Here is a 24886-nt window from a genome sequence, read left to right on the forward strand (position 1 = left end):
TTTTCCCTCCCTGCCACATGCAATCCTATTATGTTTTGTAAGGGTTTGTTTCTTTTTGTATTAAATATAACATGGGTATCTTTCTATAACAAAATGTAGATTTTGATAATTACTACAGATTGTATAAACTTCCTTGTGTAGATATGTTCCATAATTTCTTTAAACAATTTCATACTGATAAGTTTTTAGGTGGCTTCCATGTTTTAATCATTACAAAGAACACACAATTACATCATTTATAAATGAAATCCTAAGCATTGTTAGTAAATATTCATTTAAATCTTTGAGTCTTTTTTTTTTTTTTTTGTATTTTTCCGAAGCTGGAAACGGGGAGGCAGTCAGACTCCTGCATGCGCCCGGGATCCACCGGGCATACCCACCAGGGGACGATGCTCTGCTCATCTTGGGGCGTTGCTCTGCCACAATCAGAGCCATTCTAGCGCCTGAGGCACAGGCCACAGAGCCATCCTCAGCACCCGGGCAAACTTTGCTCCAGTGGAGCCTTGGCTGCGGGAGGGGAAGAAAGAGACAGAGAGGAAGGAGAGGGGGAGGGGTGGAGAAGCAGATGGGCGCCTCTCCTCTGTGCCCTGGCCATGAATCGAACCCGGGACTCCTGCATGCCAGGCTGACGCTCTACCACTGAGCCAACAGGCCAGGGCCAAATCTTTGAGTCTTAAGAAATCTTTTACAATTCTTAAATTACAAAGCTAGTCTTATAAAATTCTGGAAATTTGTCTTTCACATTTAATCTACCTAGAATTATTTTGAGTATAGCTCATCCTTTTTCTTCATTTTTAAGGTGAGAGTAGGGAAGACAGTGAGGCAGAAATGCCTGAGCCCTGACCAGGATCCACCCAGCAACTGCATCTGGGCTGATGCTCAAGTCCCAAGCTATTTTTAGTGTCTGAGACTAATGTGCTCCAAGGGAACAATCTTCAGCATCCAGGGCCATGCATGAACCAGTAGAGGCAGTGGCTGCAGAAAGGGAAGGGGAGAGAAAGGAAGGGGAGGGGAGGGGGAGAAGTAGATGGTTGCTTCTCCTGTGTGTTCTGACCTGGAATTGAACCGGGGACGTCCACAGTCCAGACTAATGTTCTATCCACTGAGCCAACCGGCCAGGGCCAGGGCCCATTGTACATAATTTCTAATAGCTAAAAACTAGAAACAACTTAAATGTTCCACAAAGTGAATTAATAAATAGTACAAACACTAAAGAAGCTAAGGTCACATATATCAATACAGATAAATGTAAAAAATGTTAAGTAAAAATGTTGCAGAAGCAAAGATACAATATATCTGGTATTACAATTAAATAGATGAAAATACTATTATATTACAAAATAATACATATCATAAAATTACAGACACATGTACAAGCATTACAAAAACCAAATTCAAAAGAGAAAAACAGAAAATGCATGTTATGTTTTATTTTTAAAAAAATAAAAGGTCTAGCCCTGGCCAGTTGGCTCAGTGGTAGAGCATCGGCCCGGTGTGTGAAAGTCCTAGGTTTGATTCCTGGCTAGGGCACACAGGAGAAGTGCCTATCTGCTTCTCCACCTTTCCCTCTCTCCTTTCTCTCTGTCTCTCTTCCCCTCCTGCAGCCAAGGCTCCATTGGAGCAGAGTTGGCCCGGGCACTGAGGATGGCTCCATGGCCTTCGCCTCAGGTGTTAGAATGGCTCCAGTTGTAACACCCGAGCAACGCACCAGATGGGCAGAACATCGTCCCCTAGTGGGCAAGCCAGGTGGATCCTGGTTGGGCGCATGTGGGAGTCTGTCTCACTGCCTCCTTGCTTCCCACTTTGGAAAAATACAAAAAAAAAAAAAAAAAAAAAAAAAAAAAAAAATAATAATAATAAATAAATAATAATGAAAAAGGTCTGAAGCATATGTAGATATAATAGACATTTGCTTTATTGTTCTATTACTTTTGAATTGAAACATTTCGCACATTAAGAAGGAAGCTTACATTAAATGCTGAATGTATTAAAAGTACTCATATAATTTACCAATTCTTTTGAATATTACTTCAGAAAAAGCTGTATCCCTCTGGCACTATTCAGCACCCTACTTATTACCTCTGTTGGTCCAGCAACGGAGAAGATACTGCAGCTGTCTTTCTGTCCTTCTTGTTAGTTGAAGACGATGACTTAGGGCTTGACTTCCGCTTTGGAGATTTGCTAGACTTTCTTACTGAAGGTGATGGAGATAGCTTTGATCTAACCACTTCTGGTGAAACCTTTAAAAAAAAATTAGTTAAGTAAGTCAATTCAGGAACTCTCTCAATCATGGTTGTAATAATTAGGCAACAAAGCATGTTTTAAAATCATACTAAAATTTAGATGAAATATTACATATTATTATGATAGCCATGCATTGATAGTAGTTTGATTTCTAAGCCTGTGCTTTTAACCTACATAACACTGAAACCAAAAAAAGTTATAAAATTTCAAAATCTTCTCAAAAAGATCACAAATTATATTAAAATAAATTACCTCTCTCTCTATTCTCTAGAAATGAAACAAGTATTTTAAAAATAGCATGGTCCTAAACAATAGCCATGCATATACTCAAAAATAATTTTATATTAGCTGGTGACTCTAGGCAACTGAACTACAGTATTGTTCACCTGTTCAACAGGAAAATTATTTCCTATTTATCTAATACAGTAATTTGAAGATTAAATGTTTAACACATACATACGAAATAACTGATATACATCAAGTTGAACAATGTATCAAATTCTAGTACAGTTTAAGATGTAGCAAGCAGCTAATAAGTTCTCTGATCAACATCCATCCTGATGTTAATTAACTAACATATTTCAATAAATAGCATACCTCCTTTTTAATAATAATTTCTTCTCTCTTCTCCATGTTTTCTTGTTCCAGTTTCATTAATTCCCTCTGTATCTTCTGACGCTTCATTTCCAATGACAGTTCATGAACATAATCATAATTAATATCTCCATTGTCAGAATCTTTAAAATAAAAATCCTATTACTTGTCAGAAACAATCGTTATTTATTTAAAAAATAACTCAACTAATTTTTATATAAATTAAAACAGTACAGCCTTTTATTAGATTAACACACTTCCAAAAGATAAAAGAACCTGACCAGGTAGTGGCACAGTGGACAGAGAGTTGGACTGGGACACGAAGGACCCAGGTTCAAAACCCTGAGGTCGCTGGCTTGAGCGCAGGCTCATCAGCTTGAGTGTGGGGTCACTGGCTTAAACGTGGAATCACAGACATGACCCCATGGTCGCTAGCTTGAGCCCAATGGTCATTGGCTTGAAGCTCAAGGTTGCTGGCTTGAGCAAGGGGTCACTTGCTGTGCTGGTGCACCTGGTCAAGGCACATATGAGAAAGCAATCAATGAACAACTGAGGAACCACAAGGAAGAATTGATGCTTTTCATCTCTCTCTCTATCTCTATTTCTCCCTTCCTGTCTGTCTGCCCCTATCCATCCTTCTCTCTGACTCTGTCTCTGTAAAAAAAAAAAAAAAAAAAAAAAAAAAGAAAGATAAAATCTGTTTCTATAAAGGATTGAAATCAATACAGCTGACTTATTAAAAGTGAAATATTTTTTGAAGTTCCTGGGTTTTCTGGGAGTAAATCTGGGTTGTTAGGGGTTGGACTTTTGGTTAGAGGATGGGTTTTTAAAATATAAATTAAAACACTAAGCTATAAATTCTAAGCTTTAAAGATACCAAAGTCTTCAATACTACATGCTGCATATCATATGAATCATTACCTCCTTGATTTTCTTAAAGTTTGTTAGTACTAAAAGGTTATATTAGGTGAACAACATTGCTACCATAGTTTTGTTTTTATTAGTAACATAACTGATTTTTAACTAAACATAATGAATTTTAATACTAATCTGTACATGAGCTTATTTCTGCAGGATATGTATCATTTTCATTAAAAGTGATTTGTACTAGTTCCTTAGATTAAAACTGTCCATCTTCTCAGTGGATCTGATACTGTGTCTCTATTTCCATTTATCTCTTCCACTGAAAAGAAAATGAAGTGGGGTAAGGGAGAAAAAAACTAGTGTGCAGTTACTGCATTTTAATACACAGAAGTTTTCAGTGGGGACTGGCACTGCCACACAACGTCTCACCCTCATTTGCTATAAGTGCCAAGAAACCTGGAGGTAGGTGGGAATTTCACTGACTTCTAACAAATGACTTTGTGCAGTTATTTCATCTTTTCTTATGGCTGAGTAGTATTCCATAGGATATATAATATATGTGCCACATCTTCTTTATTCAGTTCATTGATAGGTTGCTTCCATATCTTGGCTATTTTAATTGATGCTGCAATGATTACAGGGATACATATATCATTTCTAATTAGTGCTTTCAATTCCAGAAGTAGAATTACAGGTCATAAGGTATTTCTATTTTTAATTTCTGAGGATTCTCCATAATGTTTTCCATAGTGGCTGCACCAATTTGCAATCCCAGCAACACTGAACAAACGCTCTTTTCTCTACATCCTCTACAACACGTGTTAACTGTTGATTTATTGATGACAGCCATTATAACAGGTGTGTGGTATTTCACTGTGGTTAAATTTGCATTTCCCAGATGATTAATGAGGACATTGAGGATATTTTCATGTTGACTGACCACGTGTATGTCCTCCATATGTTTGTTTTTCAGTTTTTATTCTTGTAATTGGTTTCTAGTGTCATACCATTGTCAAAAAACATGCTTAATATGGTTTCAATCTTAAATTTATTGAGACTTATTTTGTGGACATGTGGTCTATTTTGGAAGAATGTTCCATATGCACTTAAAATGAATATAAGTCTTCTGCTTTGAGGTGAAATGGTATAAAAATATAAATTAAATCCATCTGGTCTAATGTGTCTTTTAAGGTTGTTGTTTCCATGTTGATTTTCTGACTGGAAGATTATCTACTGGTTTCACTGGGGTGTTAGTCTTCTACTATGACTCTGTTATGGTCAATCTCTCCCTTTATGACGGTCTATATTTGCTTTATATATTCAGATGCTCCTATGTTGGGTAGATAAAAGTTACAAGGGTTGTAGCCTATTGCATTGATCATTTTATCATTACGAAATATCCTTTTGTCTTATCTGAATAAGCACTGCTACCCCAGCTTTTTTGTTTCCATTTGCATGAAATATCTTTTTCCATCCCTTTACTTTCAAACTAGAGATCTGAAGTTAGTCTCTTATAGATAGCATATGTATGACTTATATTGTCTTATTCATTCAGCTTCCCTACACCTTTGATTGGAGCATTTAATGTATTTACATTTAAAATGAATGACAGGTATAGTTATTGCCATTTTATTATTCATATTTATGGTCCTTTTTTCCCTTCCCCTTCTTAGTATTTTTACATATTTTTTATAATACTGGTTTGGTGGTGAAACTCCTTTAGCTTTTTCTTATCTAGGTAGCTCTTACCTGTCCTTCAATTTTAAATGGTAGCCTATCTGAGTACGGTAGCCTTGGTTATAGGTTCTTGCCTTTCATCACTTAGAATATTTTGTACCAGTTCCCTCTGGACTGCTATGTTTCTGTTGAGAACATACCTAACAGTCTTATGTATGTAACAAACTACCTTTCTCTTCCTTTTAACATTCTCTCTTCATTTTATTACCTTTGGCATTTTAATCAGATGTGTCTTGATATGGACCTCTTTGGATTCACCTTGGTTTGGGATTCTTAGACTTCTACGTATATTTCTTTTGCCAAGTTAGAGAAGTTTTCAGTCATTATTTCTTCAATAGGGTCTCAATATCTTGCTCTCTCTTCTCCATCTGGGACCCCTGTGATGTGAATGTTAAGTGTCCCAGAGGCCCTTTTAAACTCCTCATTTTTTAAAATTTGCTTTTTCTCTTTGCTATTCTGATTGGTGTTCTGTTACTCTGTCTTACAAATCGCTGATTTGATCCTCTGCTTCATCTAATCTACTGAATTCCTCCTAGTGTATTTTTCATTTCAGCCATTATATTGTTTATGACTTTTTTTTTTTTTTTTTTACCATTTCTATACTTTTAATGCCTATTATCTTTGTTGAAGTTCTCACTGAGTTTGTCTATTTCCCTAATTCACTGAGTACCTTTATAAGCAGTCTGGTTGACTGCTTGCCTCTATTTTGTTTAGTTTCTTTTCTGGATTTTTGTCCTATTCTTTTATTTGGACATGTTTTTTTGTATTCTCATTTTTACTGCCTATATTTGCTTCTATATATTAGGTAGATCTGCTGTCTCCCAATCTTGTCAGGGTAGCTTTATATAATAGGTAACCTTTGAGGCCCAATGGCAGTCTCCCTGATCACCTGAGCCAGATGTTCCAGGAGTGTCCCTTGTGTGAATTGTAATGCACCCTCCTATTACAGTTGAGCCTTGACTGCTGCTGGCACAACAGGGGAGAGGGCTGACTCTCAGGCTAACTGGCTGTGAGCAGACCATGACCACAGTGTATAAGTTGCTGTGTGGTGGCTCTCCCTAGGGAGCATGATTCACCCCGCAAGGCTCTGGTGCCTACAAAGATCACCCTTTGCTTGTGCTGCTTGTGTAAAATATTAGGTGGTGCTCTGTTGTGGTCTGAAGCTGGTCACCAGATGTGTTGGTTTTGGGACATCTTGGGTGTGGTTCTGGTACAGGCCAATGTCAGCTGCTATCCATAACCCCCAGGGCTACAAAACAATCCGCAGTTGGAAGCTGATTGTGTTGGGCCTAGAGCCATGTTGGTTAGGCCACACCGCTAACCAAGACTGACTGCCACCAGTACCAAGCCTGGGGCCACTCAACAAAATGCATAGGGCACACCTGAGGCCTACTGCCACCTGCCAGCTGCCCATACAGCCAAGCCACTGAAAGTCTTGGGCTGTACATGAGTTGGGTAATGCAGTCTCAGGAAGTCACCAGGGTGTGTGGCAAGTGGTGTTCACCAGGTAAATGTACATTCAGATTTGGCACCAGTGCCAATACTGGGACCACTCAGCAAGAGGGACAGGGCACACCAAATCCAGCTACCACCTACCTGGGGTTGGCAAACCTTTTAGAGTTTTTAAGGAAGACTGTAGTTGATCACCCGATCAAGTCTGGCTACCCACTGCTGGAAGAGTCTCTGGTGGCACATAACTTGGACTCCTCTGCAGCTGAGATACCCTTCCCAATTCTCAGCCACCACATGTGGGTGTGGGGCCAGCCTGTTTTGCATCTCTGCCCCTCATACCAGTCTCAACATGGCTTCTTCTTTATATCCTTAGATATAAGACCACTGTTCAGCTAGTCTGCAGATGGTTCTCAAGACTGAATGTTCTATAATTTAGTTATAATGTTGATGTGGTCATAAGGAAAGGCAATCACAGCGTTAACTTCCTCCACATTCTTGAGTAGAGGTTAAAAAGATTTGAGAAACATGTAAAACATGCCAACACTTCATAATTTTTATTTTTGCTTTGCAAAGCAGTTATTTTGCATAAAATTTTATGTTGGGTTTATTACTTTCACTGTAAAATCAACTGATAAATAGTTTTAAAACTTCTCAGATTTCATTTCTAATATAGTAATTATTGAAACAGATAATGCAGAGACCAGTGCTGTGTGGGGGTCCTTAAAGAGAATGAAAGTGTCCTAAGACCAAAAAAATTTTAGATATACTAGTACAAAACAATTTCTTCCACATTTAGCTAAAAATGATATTTACTTTGAACAGCTATTTAGATTGAAAATGCAGAGGGTAAGTCTATGAAACCAGTTCAGTGTCACCATCTAGGGATAGAAGCAATTGTCTAAATACATGCTTCAATATTCCTTCAAACAGATACCTTTAAACTATAAAAGTACACAATTTTCAAAACCTGCCAGTTCCAATCAAGAGAAAACATAAATAGTCATGTGAATACTTTGTAAGTGAAGCCACTACTATCATATATATTTACTCACCCTTTAAAAGAATACAGAGAAGATTCTTGTTTAGTATATTTTTTTACATGATAGTCTAGAATAAAGTGTTGGCAATCAACAGGTAAGGGTGAAGCAGAATAGAAAGAGTCTCTATATAAAACCAAAGGGTTTAAACAGGAAGACAGAAGACCTGAACAGTGACAGAGGGAAGACAAGGGAAAAAGTTTTTTAAGACGACAGAGGCTCTCAGATGTGTCATGTGGTACAGAAAAAGTTACAGAAGATGGAGACAAGAATGTCTCCATTTATTTAGCAAAGAGGGGGTTATTAGGGACCTTGAAGAACAATTTTAGTGAAGACATGGGTCAGAAAACTGGATAAGGAGGAGGTGAAAAAAGTAGAGATGGTAAGGTATAGAATTCTTTAAAAAATCTAGTTGCAAAGTAGGGACAAGCAAGGTGATGATGGCTAAGAGTAACACGGAGAAAAAGAAAATGTGCCAAGATCGATGTTAAAGATATAAAAGAGAATGTACAGTAAATAAGTAAGATTGCAAAGGTGGGAGGAAGTCAGATCCAGATTACAGGGCAATATAACCTTATACAGCAGGAGAAAAGGACTCTTACACAGAACAAAAAGGGGAAAATCGTTAAGGTGTAAGTACAAAACTGGTTTGTAAGCTGCAGCAACAGGTAGTTGAGGGAGCTTGCGGATGAAGAGTTCTATCACCTCTATGTCGTAAATACAGTGTGTCCGTAAAGTCAGGACGCACTTTTGACCGGTCACAGGAAAGCAACAAAAGATGATAGAAATGTGAAATCTGCACCAAATAAAAGGAAAACTCTCCCAGTTTCATATCTATTCAGTGCAGTTCGATGTGGACTCATGCACAGATTTTTTAGGGCTCCTTAGGTAGCTATCCCGTATAGCCTCTACAGACTTGTCACTGACGGCCTATCAGAACGAGGTTTCTCCACCAAACTGCCGGTTTCCTTCAACTGCTTATCCCACCGAGTAATGTTATTCCTATGTGGTGGCGCTTCATTATAAATGCGCCAATATTCATGTTGCACTTTGGTCACGGATTCAAATTTAGCGAGCCACAGAACACACTGAACTTTCCTCCGTACCATCCACATCTCGACTGGCATGGCCATGGGCTGCTCCGCTGTATACAGGGTGTTAGGTCATCATCTGTGCATGCGCACATGCTGCCACATCATCCTACAGAAACTAGGAGGGTTTTCCTTTATTTTGGTGCAGATTTCACATTTCTATCATCTTTTGTTGCTTTCCTGTCACCGGTCAAAAGTGCACCATGACTTTACAGACACACTGTAGTAAGCAGGACAAATGAAAGGATTAGAGATTTAAGGAGATGTTATGAAAGAACTGCTATAAATACATGGAGAAAACTGATTTAGGTTTCTGTAAGCCTCTTAAATTTTCAATAGTAAAGCGTGTGTTATTGTAAAAAAAATAGAGAAATTTTTAATTTTACAGATTCCAGTACATTTCAGATTTTTTTAAAATCCAAAAATAATATAAATGAGAAGAAAAAATGTTGGATATGTTAGGAGTTAATTCTTTAGTATTTAGAAAAAGTTACCTATCCAATCTTGAACAGTCAAGATTTATAGTATTTTATTTTAATATATATAGTATTAACTAAGTAATCACAATGGAACATTATAGCTGCCTTTACAACAATTTTCTAAGAGATATTAGATTGGTTTATGAAATCTCAATGAAATAATCATAGGGAAGTTTCATATTTCTTAGAAGCAACTCTTCAATAAACAATGCTGTGATGAAATAAATTTCCTTAAAAAGTAATGATGCTCAAATTACTGGAAAGGGATTTAGGGTACGATTCAAGTATTAGTCTATATAAGTTTTCAGAGATTATTCTTACTTATAGAAGTAACTGTTTTAGGCTTGCATGCTCTTGGCAATCACAAGTAATCAACTTATCTATGGTAGCTCAACAGCAGCCACAGAAAAATACGGGACCAGATGGGTAAGGTCGTGTTCCAATAAATTATCATATTTGCAAGAAGAGATGGCTGGCCCCAAAGTGACAGTTTATAATGTCTGGTCTAAGTGTTCAACTTAATGCTGAGAAGTTACTTAAATTCTTAAACTCTTTGGTTATATCATGTATGAGTAACAAAGCTAATAGATTAATGAAGTAATTATAAAAATTATATTAAAATGCCCAGCATACCAAACACATTCAACAAATGAGTTCCCTTTTTTTTATATCTGGTAGTGTGAGGCAATAGTGATCATCTTCCATAAGGTCATAGAAGAAAAAACATTCCAGAAATAGAGTCCAAGATGGTGACGCAGGAAGCGGACGTTCCAACTGCCACCTCCCAGGACCAAAGTGGATTACAACTTAATTTACGAACAATCATCTTTGAAAAACCAACTTTGTACGGGAAGAGGATTCTATAACCAAAGATCACAGAAGAAGCCACCCTGAGACTGGTGGGAACAGCAGAGATGCGGAAAGGGCTGCCTCGCTCCCAGAAGAGAGGGGCGGCTGAGGGTATGAAGGGCTTCTCACTGCAGGGAGGGTTGCCTGAAGAGGTGTGGGTTCTCAGCCCCAGACCCAGAGCCCCAGAGCCCAGAAGAGGCGTCCAGACATCTGGCCATGAAAAGAGCAGGGTTTCTGTCTGCGAGAAATAGACTAAGCTTTCTGAGACGCAGACTCCATCTTAAAGGGCCCACAGAGAAAATCTCATTCACAGCCACTTACCCGGGGCTCTGCTGGAAGGAGAGCTGAGAGGACCGGAGTTGCATGAGGAAAGTATAAAGTTGGAGGCCCAAAGGAGAGATACTGTGGGGGACGGCCACCAGAACCCCTGTGCTGTTATTCTCCAATTCTGCAGTCTCCATCTTTCTTGGGCGGAGCATCCCCTCTGTGCAGCACCAGCCTGGGGAAAAGAAACTGCTCCACCCTTAGGAGTCTCCCCAACCCGTCATGGTGACAGGTTATTCTGGGAAGTCAGGAAGTAGGGGGTGCGTCAGTGGCTTAGTTTTCTGGTGTTGAGATCAGAGCATTCCCCCACATGCTTCCGACTATAGGACTCAGGTACTTCCACCTCAAGGAAGACTCAGTAGAAACTGTCTGGAGAGTGGGCAAACCACACCTCTAGGTCTGAGGCCACACCCACCGGGCTCCTGTGGCCACATTCTACTGAGGTCTGTGATAAAAGTCTGGACAGACTGACACCTGGGGCCGAGGGGCAGAGCCACACCCACCACCCTTCCTAATCCCTGAATTGCTGCAGGTGCTAGACTCTAGCAGAGGTTTTGTCAGTGGCTGAGCCCAACAAGCAGCCAGCAGACAGAGGCTGCAGGAGGCAGGACTCAGGGGAACTTGGACTCTTAAGAGCACCTTGCCCCAGGGCCAGTGTGGGTAAAAGCAAGCCCTAGCAGTGCAGTTTGGTATTTCCATGTACACCTGGGCCCAACAGAGGTAGCTACAAACTCTGGATTGCTTGTAGCTCCAAGAGGGTTGCTGATGGCCAGTCATGGGCAGAGTCTCCCAATGGTCTACACCAGGTTCCTGCCAGGGAGGTCTCAGGCTGGTACATCCAGGGGCCCGCTGCGGAAAGCAATGGTTCAGGACCTAAAAACTTGCTACAGTGGTATCCTAAGGAAAGGCTCCTCACACCTGGGCCAGCTGAGGCGAGTTCCACTCTCTGTGATCAGCAGTGACACAGCAACTCATATGCATTCAATAGGGTGGAGCTTCGCAGTCAGCCGGCCTAGGAGCTGGATATCCTGCCCTGTGGGGCTAGATTCCATTGAGGAAAGGGAGAGAGACTTATAGCAAAAACATTTAACGTTTCGGTCCCTGTGAGTCTATTGTTGGATCTGGTTGAGGGGCTTAGCTACCTCTTGGGGGACAAAATCAGCCCTAGGAAAGGACTCTCTCTGTCTTCCTCTCTTGAGACCAGGGTCTCACCAGCAGAAAGAACTTCTGCAGAGGGGACTGTCTGCCTCACTCGATCTAAAGCTTCTGCTACCCTTGTTGGGGAGAAATAAAATTTGAGTATCCAGCAGTGGCTGAGGAATTAAACTCTGGAGTAGGGGCCATATTCCCCGCACTAAGCTCCTAACAAAAGCCCAGTGACATAGGGGGTCCAACTAACATTGTATTCACAACCTCGCTGCCCTAACGCACCAAGCATGCAACTTGAAGAGGGGTTGGATGGGAAAGGCCAGTCTGAGGCCACACTACAGTCATACTACAGAAGAATCTGTGTAAAGACCAGGGAGCAGCAAGAAGAAGAGGAGCAGCTGAAAACTGGAGAAAAGTCTTACAGAGCTTGAGGCTTTTACAGAGCTGCTGTCATCTCTTAGGCTGATCCTTATACAAAGGTTGGTCCCTTGCACATTACCCAGGCATGGAAACTGCAGACACAAACAGCGAAAACTGCAGCAGCTGCAGAGAGGTAGTCCACAGCAGGTTACAAACAACACTGACGCCAACCCAAGAAGAACTAGAGGCAACTAGTAGTTGGGTGACAGACAGCACCAAACTTAAACTCAGCTACCTACACAACAAGCAGCACGTCCAAAGGTGGAGCCTAGCAAGCACTAGACACTGTGGAGAATAAATACTCCCAACAAAACAGACATTGCACAGTGTGTAATACACATGATCAAGATTGACCATTAGAGCCAGCCAGCCTGAAGAGATAACTGTACTCACAAAAGGACCAACTGCATGTAATACATAAATTAAAGGGATAATAGTACCCTCAAGAGGCATTCCTAGATCAAGGAAAACAGGTGGCCTGCAGGTCAATACCACCGAGCCCAATCTTCATAAAGGCACCACAAAAATTTCAAACTCACCCAGTGATACCAAATGAAAAAATGGAAAGACAGAGAAATGTGACCCAAATAAATCAACAAAAGGAATCCCAAGAAAAAGAAATGAATGAGATGGAAGTAAGCAAACTACCAGATGTAGAGTTTAAAACAATGATTTTTAGGATGTTTAAGGATTTTGGAGCAACAATAGATGGACATAATGAGCACCTAAATACAGAGATAGCAAGCATCAACAAGGACATTGAAATCATGAAAAAGTATCAGTCAGAAATGACAAATACAATAGCAGAAATTAAGATTGCACTAGAAGGAATCAATAGCAGGATGGATGAAGCAGAGGACTGAATCTGCGATTTAGAGGACAAGATAAACAAAAGCATGGAAGCAGAGCAGCAAAAAGAAAAGAGGCTCAAAAAGACAAAGGAAACTCTAGGAAAGCTCTGTGACAACATGAAGAGAAACAACATCCACATCACAGGAATTTTGAAAAAGAGAACGAACAAGGGATAGAGAACCTATTTGAAGAAATTATAGCTGAAAACTTCCCTAAACTGACAGAAGAAAAAAGTCACAAAAGTTCAAGAAGCACAGAGAGTCCCATTAAAGAGTAACCTAAAGAGGCCTACACCAAGACACATCATAATTAAAACATCAAAGTTAAAAGACAAAGATAGAATACTAAAAGCTGCAAGAGAAAAGCAGTTAATTACCTACAGAGGAGCCCCCATTAGGATGACATCCGACTTCTCAACAGAAACACTTGAGGACAGAAGAGATTAGAAAGAAATATTCAAAGTGATGCAAAACAAGAACCTACAACCAAGACTTCTTTATCCAGCAAGGCTATCGTTTAAACTAGAATGAGAAATAAAAAGCTTCACAGACAAAAAAAACAAGTCACTCAAGGTATTCATTACAACCAAACCAGTGCTGCAAGAAATGTTAAGGGGTCTGCTATAAAAAGAGCAAAGGGAAAAATATATATAGATAAGAAGACTAAATTTAAAGAACAAAATGGCAATAAATAAGTACATGTCAATATTAACCTTAAATGTACATTGATTAAATGCTCCAATTGAAAGACATATGGTAGCTGCATGGATAAGAAAACAGGACCCGTACATATGTTGTCTACAAGAGATTCACCTCAGAACAAATGATAGACATATACTGAAAGTGAAGGGATGAAAAAAAGTATTTCATGCAAATATCAAATAAAATAGACTTTAAAACAAAGGCTATATTAAAGGATAAAAAAGGTCACTACATAATGATAAAGGGAGCAATCCAACAGGAGGATATAACCATTGTAAAAATCTATGAGCGTAATATAGGAGCACCTAAATATATAAAGCAGATTTTGATGGAAGTAAAGTGCAAGATCAATAGCACTACTTTAAGAGTAGGGGATTTTAATACCCCACTGTAATCTATTCACTATGGATAAATCCTCCTGACGGAAAATTAACAAAGAACAGTTGCCTTAAATGACACAGTAGATTAACTGGATTTATTTGATATCCTCAAAACCTTTCACCCTAAAGCAGCAGAATATACACTCTTTTCAAGTGCACATGGTACATTCTCTAGATCAGACCACATGTTAGGACACAAAACAAGTCTCAATTAAATTTAAGAAGATTAAAATTATATCAAGCACCTTCTCTGATCACAATGGCATGAAACTAGAAATCATCTTCAATAGAAAAACTGAAAAACACTCAAAATCTTGGTGGCTAAATAGCATGTTATTAAATAAGGAATAGGTTAACAATGAGATCAAGGAAGAAATAAATTTCTTTGAAACAAATGAAAATGAACTTACAAACCTCAAAGTTTATGGGACACAGCAAAAGCAGTTCTGAGAGGAAAAGATCAAAGAATTACAGGCATTTCTTAAGAAGCAAGAAAAAGCTCAAACAACTTAATCCGTTGGAGGGCCGGACTATAAAAAAAAATTATGAACAAATCCCTATGCACACTGCATATATCTTAAAGTAAAAAAGCAAAATTGGAACAAATACAATATTTAAAATAAAGAACAAGTAAATTTAAATCAACAAACTGACCAGTATTTCAATGGGAATTATGGGCCTGCTTTTGGCTAATGAGATGGTCAATGTCTGGTTCCATATTTGTCACTGCTAGCCTTAACAAGTGATATGACGAACTTCTGGAGCCGTGATGCGTGCGTCCCCATCACAGGAAGTAGTACTGTACATGAGCAACGCAGTGCTTTGCGGCGCTGCCACATACAGTACTCCAGGATGCATCCTGTGCTCCTCTCACTGATCACCAATGAAAGAGGTGCCCCGTCCAGAAGTGCGGAAGGGGGGGGGCGGATAAATGGCCTCAGGGGGCCACATGCGGCCCGCGGGCCGTAGTTTAGGGACCCCTGGATTAAAGGGTCCAGAGGGAAAGCAGACAGAGGGAAAGGGGATAAGAGGATGGGATCAGAGAAGGGAAAGAGATTAGTGAATTATATACACATAACAAAGCATTATAGAGAGGACAGCAAATCCTGAAGGGAAGGGGGGAGAGTGGTGGGGGGAGGGGTCAAGGGGAACACGGGAGTGGGGGTGAGGGAGATATATTTGGTGGGACAGTTGAATATATGTAAGCACAATAAATTAAAATCAATAAAAAGTTTAAAAAGGAAAAAAAAAATGGGCAAAGGAACCAAACAGACATTTCTCCAAGGAGGACATGCAGATGGCCAAGAGGCACATGAAAAAATGCTCGGCCCTGGCCGGCTGGCTCAGTGGTAGAGCGTCGGCCTGGCGTGCAGGAGTCCTGGGTTCAATTCCCGGCCAGGGCACACAGGAGAAGCGCCCATCTGCTTCTCTACCCCTCCCCCTCTCCTTCCTCTCTGTCTCTCTCTTCCCCTCCCACAGCCAAGGCTCCATTGGAGCAAAGTTGGCCCAGGCACTGAGGATGGCTCTGTGCTCAGGCGCTGGAATGACTGGTTGCAACAGAGCAATGCCCCAGATGGGCAGAGCATTGCCCCCTGGTAGGCATGCTGGGTGGATCCCAGTCGGGCACATGCAGGAGTCTGTCTGACTGCCTCCCAGTTTCCAACTTCAGAAAAATACAAAAAAAAGAAGAAAGAAGAAAAAATGCTCAACATCACTAATCATCAGAGAAATCCAAATTAAAACCACAATGAGATACCACCTCACACCTGTCAGAATGGCACTCATTAACAAAACAACACATAACAACTGCTGGCGAGGGTGTGGAGAAAAAGGAACCTTCCTGCACTGCTGGGGGAATTCAGACTTGTGCAGCCACTGTAAAAAAACAGTATGGAAATTTCTCAAAAAATTATAAATAAAATTACCTTTTGACCCAGCTATCCCACTTTTAGGAATATATCCTAAGAATACCAAATCAGTGATTCAAAAGAAGATATGCACTCCCACATTTATTGCAGCATTGTTTACAATAGCCAAGATCTAGAAACAGCCCAAGTGTCCGTCAGTGGATGAGGGGATTAAAAAGCTGTAGTACATATATGCAACGGAATACTACGCGGCTGTGAAAAAGGAAACCTTACCTTTTATGATGGCATCAATGGACCTGGAGATTATTATGCTAAGTGAAATAAGCCAGGCAGAGAAAGACAAATATATGATCTCACTTATATGTGGAATCTAATGAACAAAGTGACCTGAAGAAAGGAATAGGCAGAGGCGGGGTCACAGGGAGCAGAGGGACAGCTGTCAGAGGGAAGTGGGATAAGGGATGGAATCAGCAAAGGTGAAGGGATTAGTGAAATTATATATAAATAACACACAGATACAGATAACAGGACAGTAAATCACAAAGGGAAGGGGGAAGGGGGGCTATGGGGGTAAAGGAGTTATATTGAGTGGAACATCTGAACTCATGTTAAAATAAATTAATAAAAAGTTTTTTTAAAAAAGAAGAAAAACATTCATGGTGTGGAAAATAAACACTTAATTGTTAAGACAATAATTCAAAAATGATTTTGCTATAATTTTTCATGGAACAAATCCCAGGTCTCAATTACTATTGGATTTGGATCTCTCTCTCTCTCTTTTTTCACTGTGAGACAGACAGGAACAAACAAGAAGTGAGAGAGCAAAACATCAATTTCTTTTTGCAGCACTTGAGTTGTTCATTGATTGTTTTTAATATGTGCCTTGACTGGGGAGCTCCAGTTAACCAGTGACCCCTTGTTCAAGCCAACAACCTTGGGTTTCAAGCCAGTGACCTTTGGGCCAAAACCAGCAACCATGGGGTCATGTCTATGATCCCTCGCTCAAGATGGTGAGTCCACACTCAAGCCAGATGAGCCTGCACTCAAGCCAGAGACCTTAGGGTTTCAAACCTGGGTCCTCAGCATCCCAGGTCAACACTCTACTCATTGTGCCACTGCCTGTTCAGATGGATTTGGATCTCTTCCGAAAGATAAAGCTCAACAATTCCTTGGAAATCACTTTCCCAGGCCCTTAAAATTTTTTAATCTTTTAATATTTTATGGAAAACAACAAACATAAGTTTAATTTTTAAACTTGATATTGAGGACCTGAAAATTAACAAATGTCATAAAATTCTAAAGGACTTTGAAGTTGTATAATAAAGTTCTAAGAAGAAAAAAAGGATGGAGAAGTTGAAAAATGTAATGTAAACAGCTTTACCTTTATTTTGCTACTGTATGCCATTTTCTGCCTTATAACTTAATAAGGCAGAAACAAGACAACCATATCATCCTAAACTAATAAGAAGATCACAGCTGAAAAGTGTTTGGAGTCAACAAAAAGTCTGCAAAATGAGTAATAAATAAAGTGACTATATAAGCCAAGAGTTTTGAAACTCACCATCTCTATTAGTTTCCCATTCTACAATTTCTTCTTCACTTTCTGGAGTTCTCTCCTTGGTGATTTTTATGTCTTCCTTTTCTCTATGTCTCCCCCTTGAAGATTCTTTCTAAAAAGTACATACATACAAATATACAATTACTATATTTTCTAAAATTATATGAGGTAGTTAATGCATGGGTGAATTATATAGTATGTGAATGACAACTTGATAAATATTGCAATAAATTTCTTCAATAAAAATCAAGTTCTGGAAAAGACTTCTACTCCTGACAAACACCTGTTTCTTTTACTCAATAAACTACATCAGCAGCCAGGCTGGCCACGACTGAGGCCTGGAGTGAGCTCAATCTTGGTTGGCGGGGGCGGAAGAGGCACACAAAAGCAGTCCAGCCCAGCTGTGGGCCAGGTAAGCAAGAGTGGTCCCACCTGCAATCCCACCCATAGGGTAAAGGTGAAAGCCGGGGAACTGCAGACCAGTGGCTAAGCGTGGGCAAGAAACCCTGCCTGGCCTGTGGAGTCAGGGCTTGTGGCCCAACACGTGAGTGCAGTTCCGCCCGCAGGGGCGGGGCAAAAGCAGAGACCTGTGGCTGAGCATAGGTGCGCAGCCCTGCCCATGGTGCATGCAGCCCAACCGGTGGGGGTGGGGAGAAGGCCAAGGCCAGCCAAGGCTTGTAGACCCTGGCACATGAACACAGCCCCTCCTGTGGAGGAGAGGTGAAAACCACAGCAACAGCCGCAGTGGGTTGGCCCTGGCAATGCCAATACCCAATCACCCAGGCAGCAGTAGAGGGGGTGGAAGGCCTGCAGAGAGACCACACCTAGGGAACACAGAGGCCCCACCCACTGGACTCCAGTGGCCACACCCTTCTTATACACAGACAAAATGCGAAGGCAGAGAAATGCAACCCAAATGAATCAAGAGAAATCCTCAGAAAAGGACTTGAGTGAGTCAGATATAACCAAATTACAGATTCAGAGTTTAAAATAATGATTGTTAGGATGCTCAAAGATCTTAGAACAACAATAGATGGACATAACAAATACCTAAATAAAGAGATAGCAAATATAAAAAAAGACATTGAAATAAAAAAAAAGAATCAGTCAGAAATGACAAATACAATATCAGAAATGAAGACCACAATGGAAGGAATTAAAAGCAGGATGGATGAAGCTGAGGATTGAATCAGCGAGTTAGAGGACATGATAAACAAAAGCACGAAAGCAGAGTAGTAAAATGAAAAGAGACTCAAAAAGTCTGAGGAAACTCTAAGAGAGCTCTGTGACAACATGAAGAGAAATAATATCCACATCATTGGGGTTCCTGAAGAAGAGAAGGAACAATCAAATCATAGCTGAAAACTGCTCTAAATTGATGTAGGAAAAAGTCACACAAGTTCAAGAAGCACACAGAATTCCATTAAAGAGAAACCCAAAGAAATCTACACCAAGACACACTATAATTAAAATACCAAAGCTAAGAGATAAAGAGAAAATATTAAAAGATGCTACAGAAAATAAGACTATCCCCTACAAAGGAACTCCCATAAGGATGACATCCTACTTCTCAACAGAAACACTTGAGGCCAGAAGGGAAAGGCAAGAAATATTCAAAGTAATACAGAACAAGAGCCTACAACCAAGACTACTTTATCCAGCAAGGCTATTGTTTAAAATTGAAGGAGAAATAAAAAGCTTCCCAAACAAAAAAAAAAGCTCAAAGAATTCATCATGAAACCAATGCTGCAAGAAATGTTAAGGGGCTTGTTGTAAACAGATCAAAGGGGAAAAAAATATAGTAAAAGAGGAATATAGCTTCAAAGAATAAAATGGCAATAAACAACTACATGTCAATAATAACCTTAAATGTAAATGAATTAAATAATCCAATCAAAAAACAGGGTAGCTATGTGGATAAGAAAACAGGACCCATACATATGCTGTCTACAAGAGACACACCTGAAAACAAAAGATGCAAATAGACTGAAGGTAAAAGGATAGAAAAAATTATTTCATGCAAATGAAAATGAAAAAAAGAGCTGGGATAGCAATACTTATATCAGACAAAATGGACTTTAAAATAAAGGCTATAGTAAGAGATAAAGAAGTTCACCACATAATGATAAAGTGAGCAATTCAACAGGAAGATATAACCATTATAAATATCTACACACCTAATATAAGAACACCTAGATATATAAAGCAGACTTTGATGGATATAAAAGGCGAAATAAACAGCAATACTATAATAGGGGATTTCAATGCCCCACTAACATCACTAGATAGATCCTCAAGAAAGAAAATTAACAAAGAATCAGCAGACTTAAAAAACACACTAGATTAACTGGATTTAATCGATATCTTCAGAACCTTTCACCCTAAAGCAGCAGAACATACATTCTTTTCAAGTGCTCATGGATAGACATTCTCTAGGATACACCACATGTTAGGGCACAAAAGCGGTCTCAACAAATTTAAGAAGACTGAAATCATATCAAGCATTTTCTCTGATCACAAGGGCATAAAAATAGAACTCAACCACAACAAAAAAACTGAAACATACTTAGACACTTGGAAACTAAACAGCATGTTATTAAATAACAAATGGGTTAACAATGAGATCAAAGATGAAATAAAAAAAATTCCTACAAATGAATAATAATGAGCATATATCAAGTCAAAGTTTATGGGACACAGCAAAAGCAGTACTTAGAGGGAAGTTCATAGCATTACAGGCATAACTTAAGAAGCTAGGAAAAGCTCAAATAAACAACTTAACTCTGCATCTAAAAAAACTAGAAAAAGAACAGCAAGTAAAGCCCAGTGGTAGTAGAAGGAAGGAAATAATAAAGATCACAGCAGAAATAAATGATGTAGAGGCTAAAGAAACTATACAGAGGATCAATGAAACTAGGAGCTGGTTCTTTAAAAAGGAAAACAAGATTGATGAACCTTTAACCAGACTTACAAGAAAAGAGAGGACTCAAATAAATAAGAAATGAGAGTGGAGAAATAACAACTGACATAACAGAAATACATACAAAGGAATGTAAGAAAATACTATGAAGAACTGTATGCCAAAAAATTATACAACCTAGATGAAATGGACAAATTCCTTGAAACATAATCTTTTAAAAAACAATCTGGAAGAATCAGAAAACCTAAACAAACCAATTCAACAAATGAGATAGAAACAGTTATCAAAAAACTCCCAACAAAGAAAAGCCCTGGACCAGATGGCTTCACAAGTGAATTCTACCAAATATTCAAAAAAGAACTAACTTTTATCCTTCTCAAGCTATTTCAAAAAATTCAAGAGGAAGGAAGACGTCCAAGCTCCTTTCATGACGCAAGCATAATTCTGATTCCAAAACCAGGCAAAGACAACACAAAGAAAGAAAATTATAGACCAATATCTCTGATGAATTTAGATGCTAAAATCCTCAACAAAATATTAGCAAACTGGATCCAGCAATATATGAAAAAAAATCATACACCATGATCAAGTGGGATTTATTCTGGGGAGGCAAGGCTGGTACAATATTTTCAAATTAATCAATGTGATTCATCACATAAACAAAAGGAGAAAAACCACATGATAATTTCAATAGATGCAGAAAAAGCATTTGATATAATTCAGCACCCAATTATGATCAAAGCTCTCAGCAAAGTGGGAATACAGGGAACATACCTCAACATGATAAAGGCTATCTATGACAAACCCACAGAAAACATCATACTCAATAGGCAAATATTAAAAACAATCCCCTTTAGATCAGGAACAAGGCAGGGGTACCCCCTTTCACCACTCTTATTCCACATAGTCCTGGAAGTCCTAGCCACAGCAATCAGACAAGAAGGAGAAATAAAAGGTATCCAAATTGGAAAAGAAGAAGTAAACGATCATTATTTGCAGATGATACGATACTGTATATAGAAAACTCTAGTCTCAGTCAAAAAACTACTGGGTTTGATTAATGAATTCAGCAAGGTGGCAGGATATAAAATTAATACTCAGAAATCAGAGGCATTTTTATATACCCACAATGAACTGTCAGAAAGAGGAATTAAGGAAACAATCCCCTTCACTATTGCAACAAAAAAATATAAAGTACCTATGAGTAAATTTAACCAAGGAGATTAAAGACTTATATTCAGAAAATTATAATACATTAATAAAAGAAATCAAGGAAGATACAAACAAGTGGAAGCATATATTGTGTTCATGGATAGGAAGAATAAACATCATTAAAATGTCTATATTACCCAAAGCAATTTATAAATTCAATGCAATACCAATTAAAATACCAATGACACACTTCAAAGATATAAAACACATATTCCAAAAATTTATAGGGAACCAAAAAAGAACACCAAAAGCCTCAGCAATCTTGAAAAGGAAGAATAAAGTGGGAGGTATCACACTTCTTGACCTCAGTTATACTAAAAGGCCATTGTACTCAAAACAGCTTGGTACTGGCAGACCAACAGGAATACAGACCAATGGAACAGAACAGAGAACCCAGAAATAAATCCACACCTTTATGGACAACTGATATTTGACAAGGAGGTAAGAGCATACATTGGAGTAAAGACAGCGTTTTCAACAAATGGTGTTGGGAAAATTGGACAGCTACCTGCAAAAAAAATGAATCTAGACCACCAACTTACGCCATTCACAAAAATAAATTCAATATGGATAAAAGACTTAAATGTAAGTTGTGAAACCATAAGCATCTTAGAAGAAAACATAGGCAGTAAGCTCTCCGACATCTCTCACAGTAATATATTTGCCAATTTATCTCCACAGGCAAGTGAAATAAGACCGGATAAACAAATGGGACTATATCAAACTAAAAAGCTTTTGCGCAGCTAAAGACAATAATGAACAGAATAAAAAGACAAACCACACAATGGTAGAATATATTTGACAATATGTCTGGTAAGGGGTTAATAACCAAAATTTATAAAGAACTTGTAAAACTCAACATCAGGAAGATAAAAAATCCAATAAAAAAATGGGCAAAAGAAATGAATAGACACTTCTCCAAAGAGGACATACAGATGGCCAATAGGCAGATGAAAAAATGCTCAACATCACTAATCATTAGAGAAATGCAAATTAAAATCACAATGAGATATCACCTCACACCAGTCAGAATGACGCTCATCAACAAAACAACACAGAATAAGTGCTGGAGAGGATGTGCAGAAAAGGGAACCCTCCTGCACTGCTGGTGGGAATGCAGACTGGTGCAGCCACTGTGGAAAACAGTATGAAGATTTCTCAAAAAATTAAAAATGGAACTGCCTTTTGACCTAGCCATCCCACTTTTAGGAATATATCCCAAGAACACCATAGCACTGTTTCAAATGGAGAAATGCACAGCCGTGTTTATGGCAGCATTGTTCACAATAGCGAAGATCTGGAATCAGCCCAATTGTCTGTCAGTGGGCGAGTGGATTAAAAAGCTGTGGTATATATATATAATGGAATACTATAGGGCCATGAAAAAGAAGGAAATCTTAGCTTTTGCAACAAGATGGATGGACCTGGAAACTATTGAATATTATGTTAAGTGAAATGAGCCAGGCAGAGAAAGAAAAATATCATATGACCTCACTCATTTCAAGAATCCAAAGAACAATGTGAACTGAGAGACAGAATTGAGACAGAGGAGAGATCAAAGGGACCAGAGGAAAAAACCTGAAGGGAAGGGGAGAGGGCACTATGGGAAGGGGGCAAGGGAGATGTTGAGGGGAATATGGGGGAGGGGGGATGCATACAGGGCAACACTAGAATCTATGTAAACACAATAAATTAAAATAAATGTAAAAAAAATAAACTACATCATAAATTGTTTCTCCTTTGGTTTAGTGCCAGGAAATTCATCACTAAATTTTGTGGTCCTTTGTGCTTTCCTTTACCTAAGTTTTCTTGGTTAGTTTCTGTCACCACCATGCCTTGCTTTCACTGTTTTAATTGAAAAGTGTTCGACTTTAAGCTGCTTTAACCATTCTTGGAAGCAGGCAGGATGAGATGGATGGCTGAAAATGGAAAACTTAACAATATGTTTAGATACTCATGGCTCCCACCAAAGTAAACAAAACCTAAGAGGTTTAGCTTGACTTCTACCAATGAATTCCCTTCATTTTCACCACCAAGAATTTAAACAATCAGAGAATTCTGAGGTTTGCTAGAGGACATTTTTCTTCTAAATTACAGTATCTATATTGAACATTATAATGTAATATTACATATTTATAACACACTTCCCAAACAAGATGATATTTAAAATGGAACATAAACGATAAATCAGTACTGGAATTTAACTTCCCTTTGGGAAATTCGTTCCTACCCTGACAGGTGAGGATGCCTCCTCTGCATTTCGCTTCTGGGACTCGGAGTCCACATCCTGGCGCTTATTCTTCATTCTTTCTCTAAGATCCCCTGTAGGTCTTTCTGGTGACCTTTAAAACCAAAACAAAACAGAAAAAAAACTATATTTATATATCATTTTATAAGAATGTATTTGCAGAAAAAAACTCACAAATCTCAATATAATATTTCTAACATGGCTTCTAGAGTTCAGAAAAAATAATTTATTTCCGATTAACATTAAGAGATAAAAATATGAGCATCATTTACAAAGTAGTCTCCCAATACCAATCAAACTGTACACACTAAAATTCCATGGGGTGGTAATGGTAATATAAATAAGACAGTATATATGAGTTGAAAAAAGCAATTAGTAATTAACAGCCTGATTTGTTTTTTCTATTAGTCATATTAATACAGAGTGAGGCAAAAGTAGGTTTGTAGTTGTTTGAATGGAAAATACAATAATTAGTAAATAATAATACATAAACTCTTTTCTGTACTTACAACTGTAAACCTACTTTTACCACACTCTGTATTAGTTATATCTGAAAGCAAAAACTAGGAAGATAAAAGTTTTAAACCACAAAATTGCAAAATTAACCTAGGACCAACAGTATTATCACCTACATATGTATGGTTGGAGGCAGCATCAACAACTGAGAGAACACTTTATGAATCTTAATAATCAAAGTAAAATATGGAAAACTATTTTTCCTTAAATTTAAAATTATTTCATAATAATAAATAAAGGATTCCTAGCAACATTTTAGTGATTTTATACTCTGGTGTGGATTTGTTAAAAATGTTTATTTTACTGATTTTAGAAAGAGAGGAAAAGGGGGAGAAAGAGAGAGACAGGAACACCAATCTGTTCCTGCATGTGCCCTGACCAGGTCAAACTG

The 24886-nt window shown here is 38.7% G+C and overlaps 1 protein-coding gene across 6 annotated transcripts in view; it reads right to left on the reverse strand.

Annotated features, from left to right (window-relative positions):
* Positions 1 to 24886, reverse strand: part of ZC3H13 (zinc finger CCCH-type containing 13) — an 87618-nt gene that overhangs the window by 48718 nt on the left and 14014 nt on the right. For all 6 annotated transcript variants that reach the window (XM_066236083.1, XM_066236082.1, XM_066236081.1 and 3 more), the window contains 4 exons: positions 23962 to 24073; positions 17603 to 17711; positions 2842 to 2981; positions 2080 to 2240 (listed from right to left, as the gene is read on the reverse strand). In XM_066236083.1, coding sequence (XP_066092180.1) covers positions 2080 to 2240; positions 2842 to 2981; positions 17603 to 17711; positions 23962 to 24073 — 522 coding nt within the window. The remainder of the gene's footprint in view (positions 1 to 2079; positions 2241 to 2841; positions 2982 to 17602; positions 17712 to 23961; positions 24074 to 24886) is intronic.

Source organism: Saccopteryx bilineata, chromosome 6 (assembly GCF_036850765.1).
Source record: "Saccopteryx bilineata isolate mSacBil1 chromosome 6, mSacBil1_pri_phased_curated, whole genome shotgun sequence".
Taxonomy (NCBI): Eukaryota; Metazoa; Chordata; class Mammalia; order Chiroptera; family Emballonuridae; genus Saccopteryx; species Saccopteryx bilineata.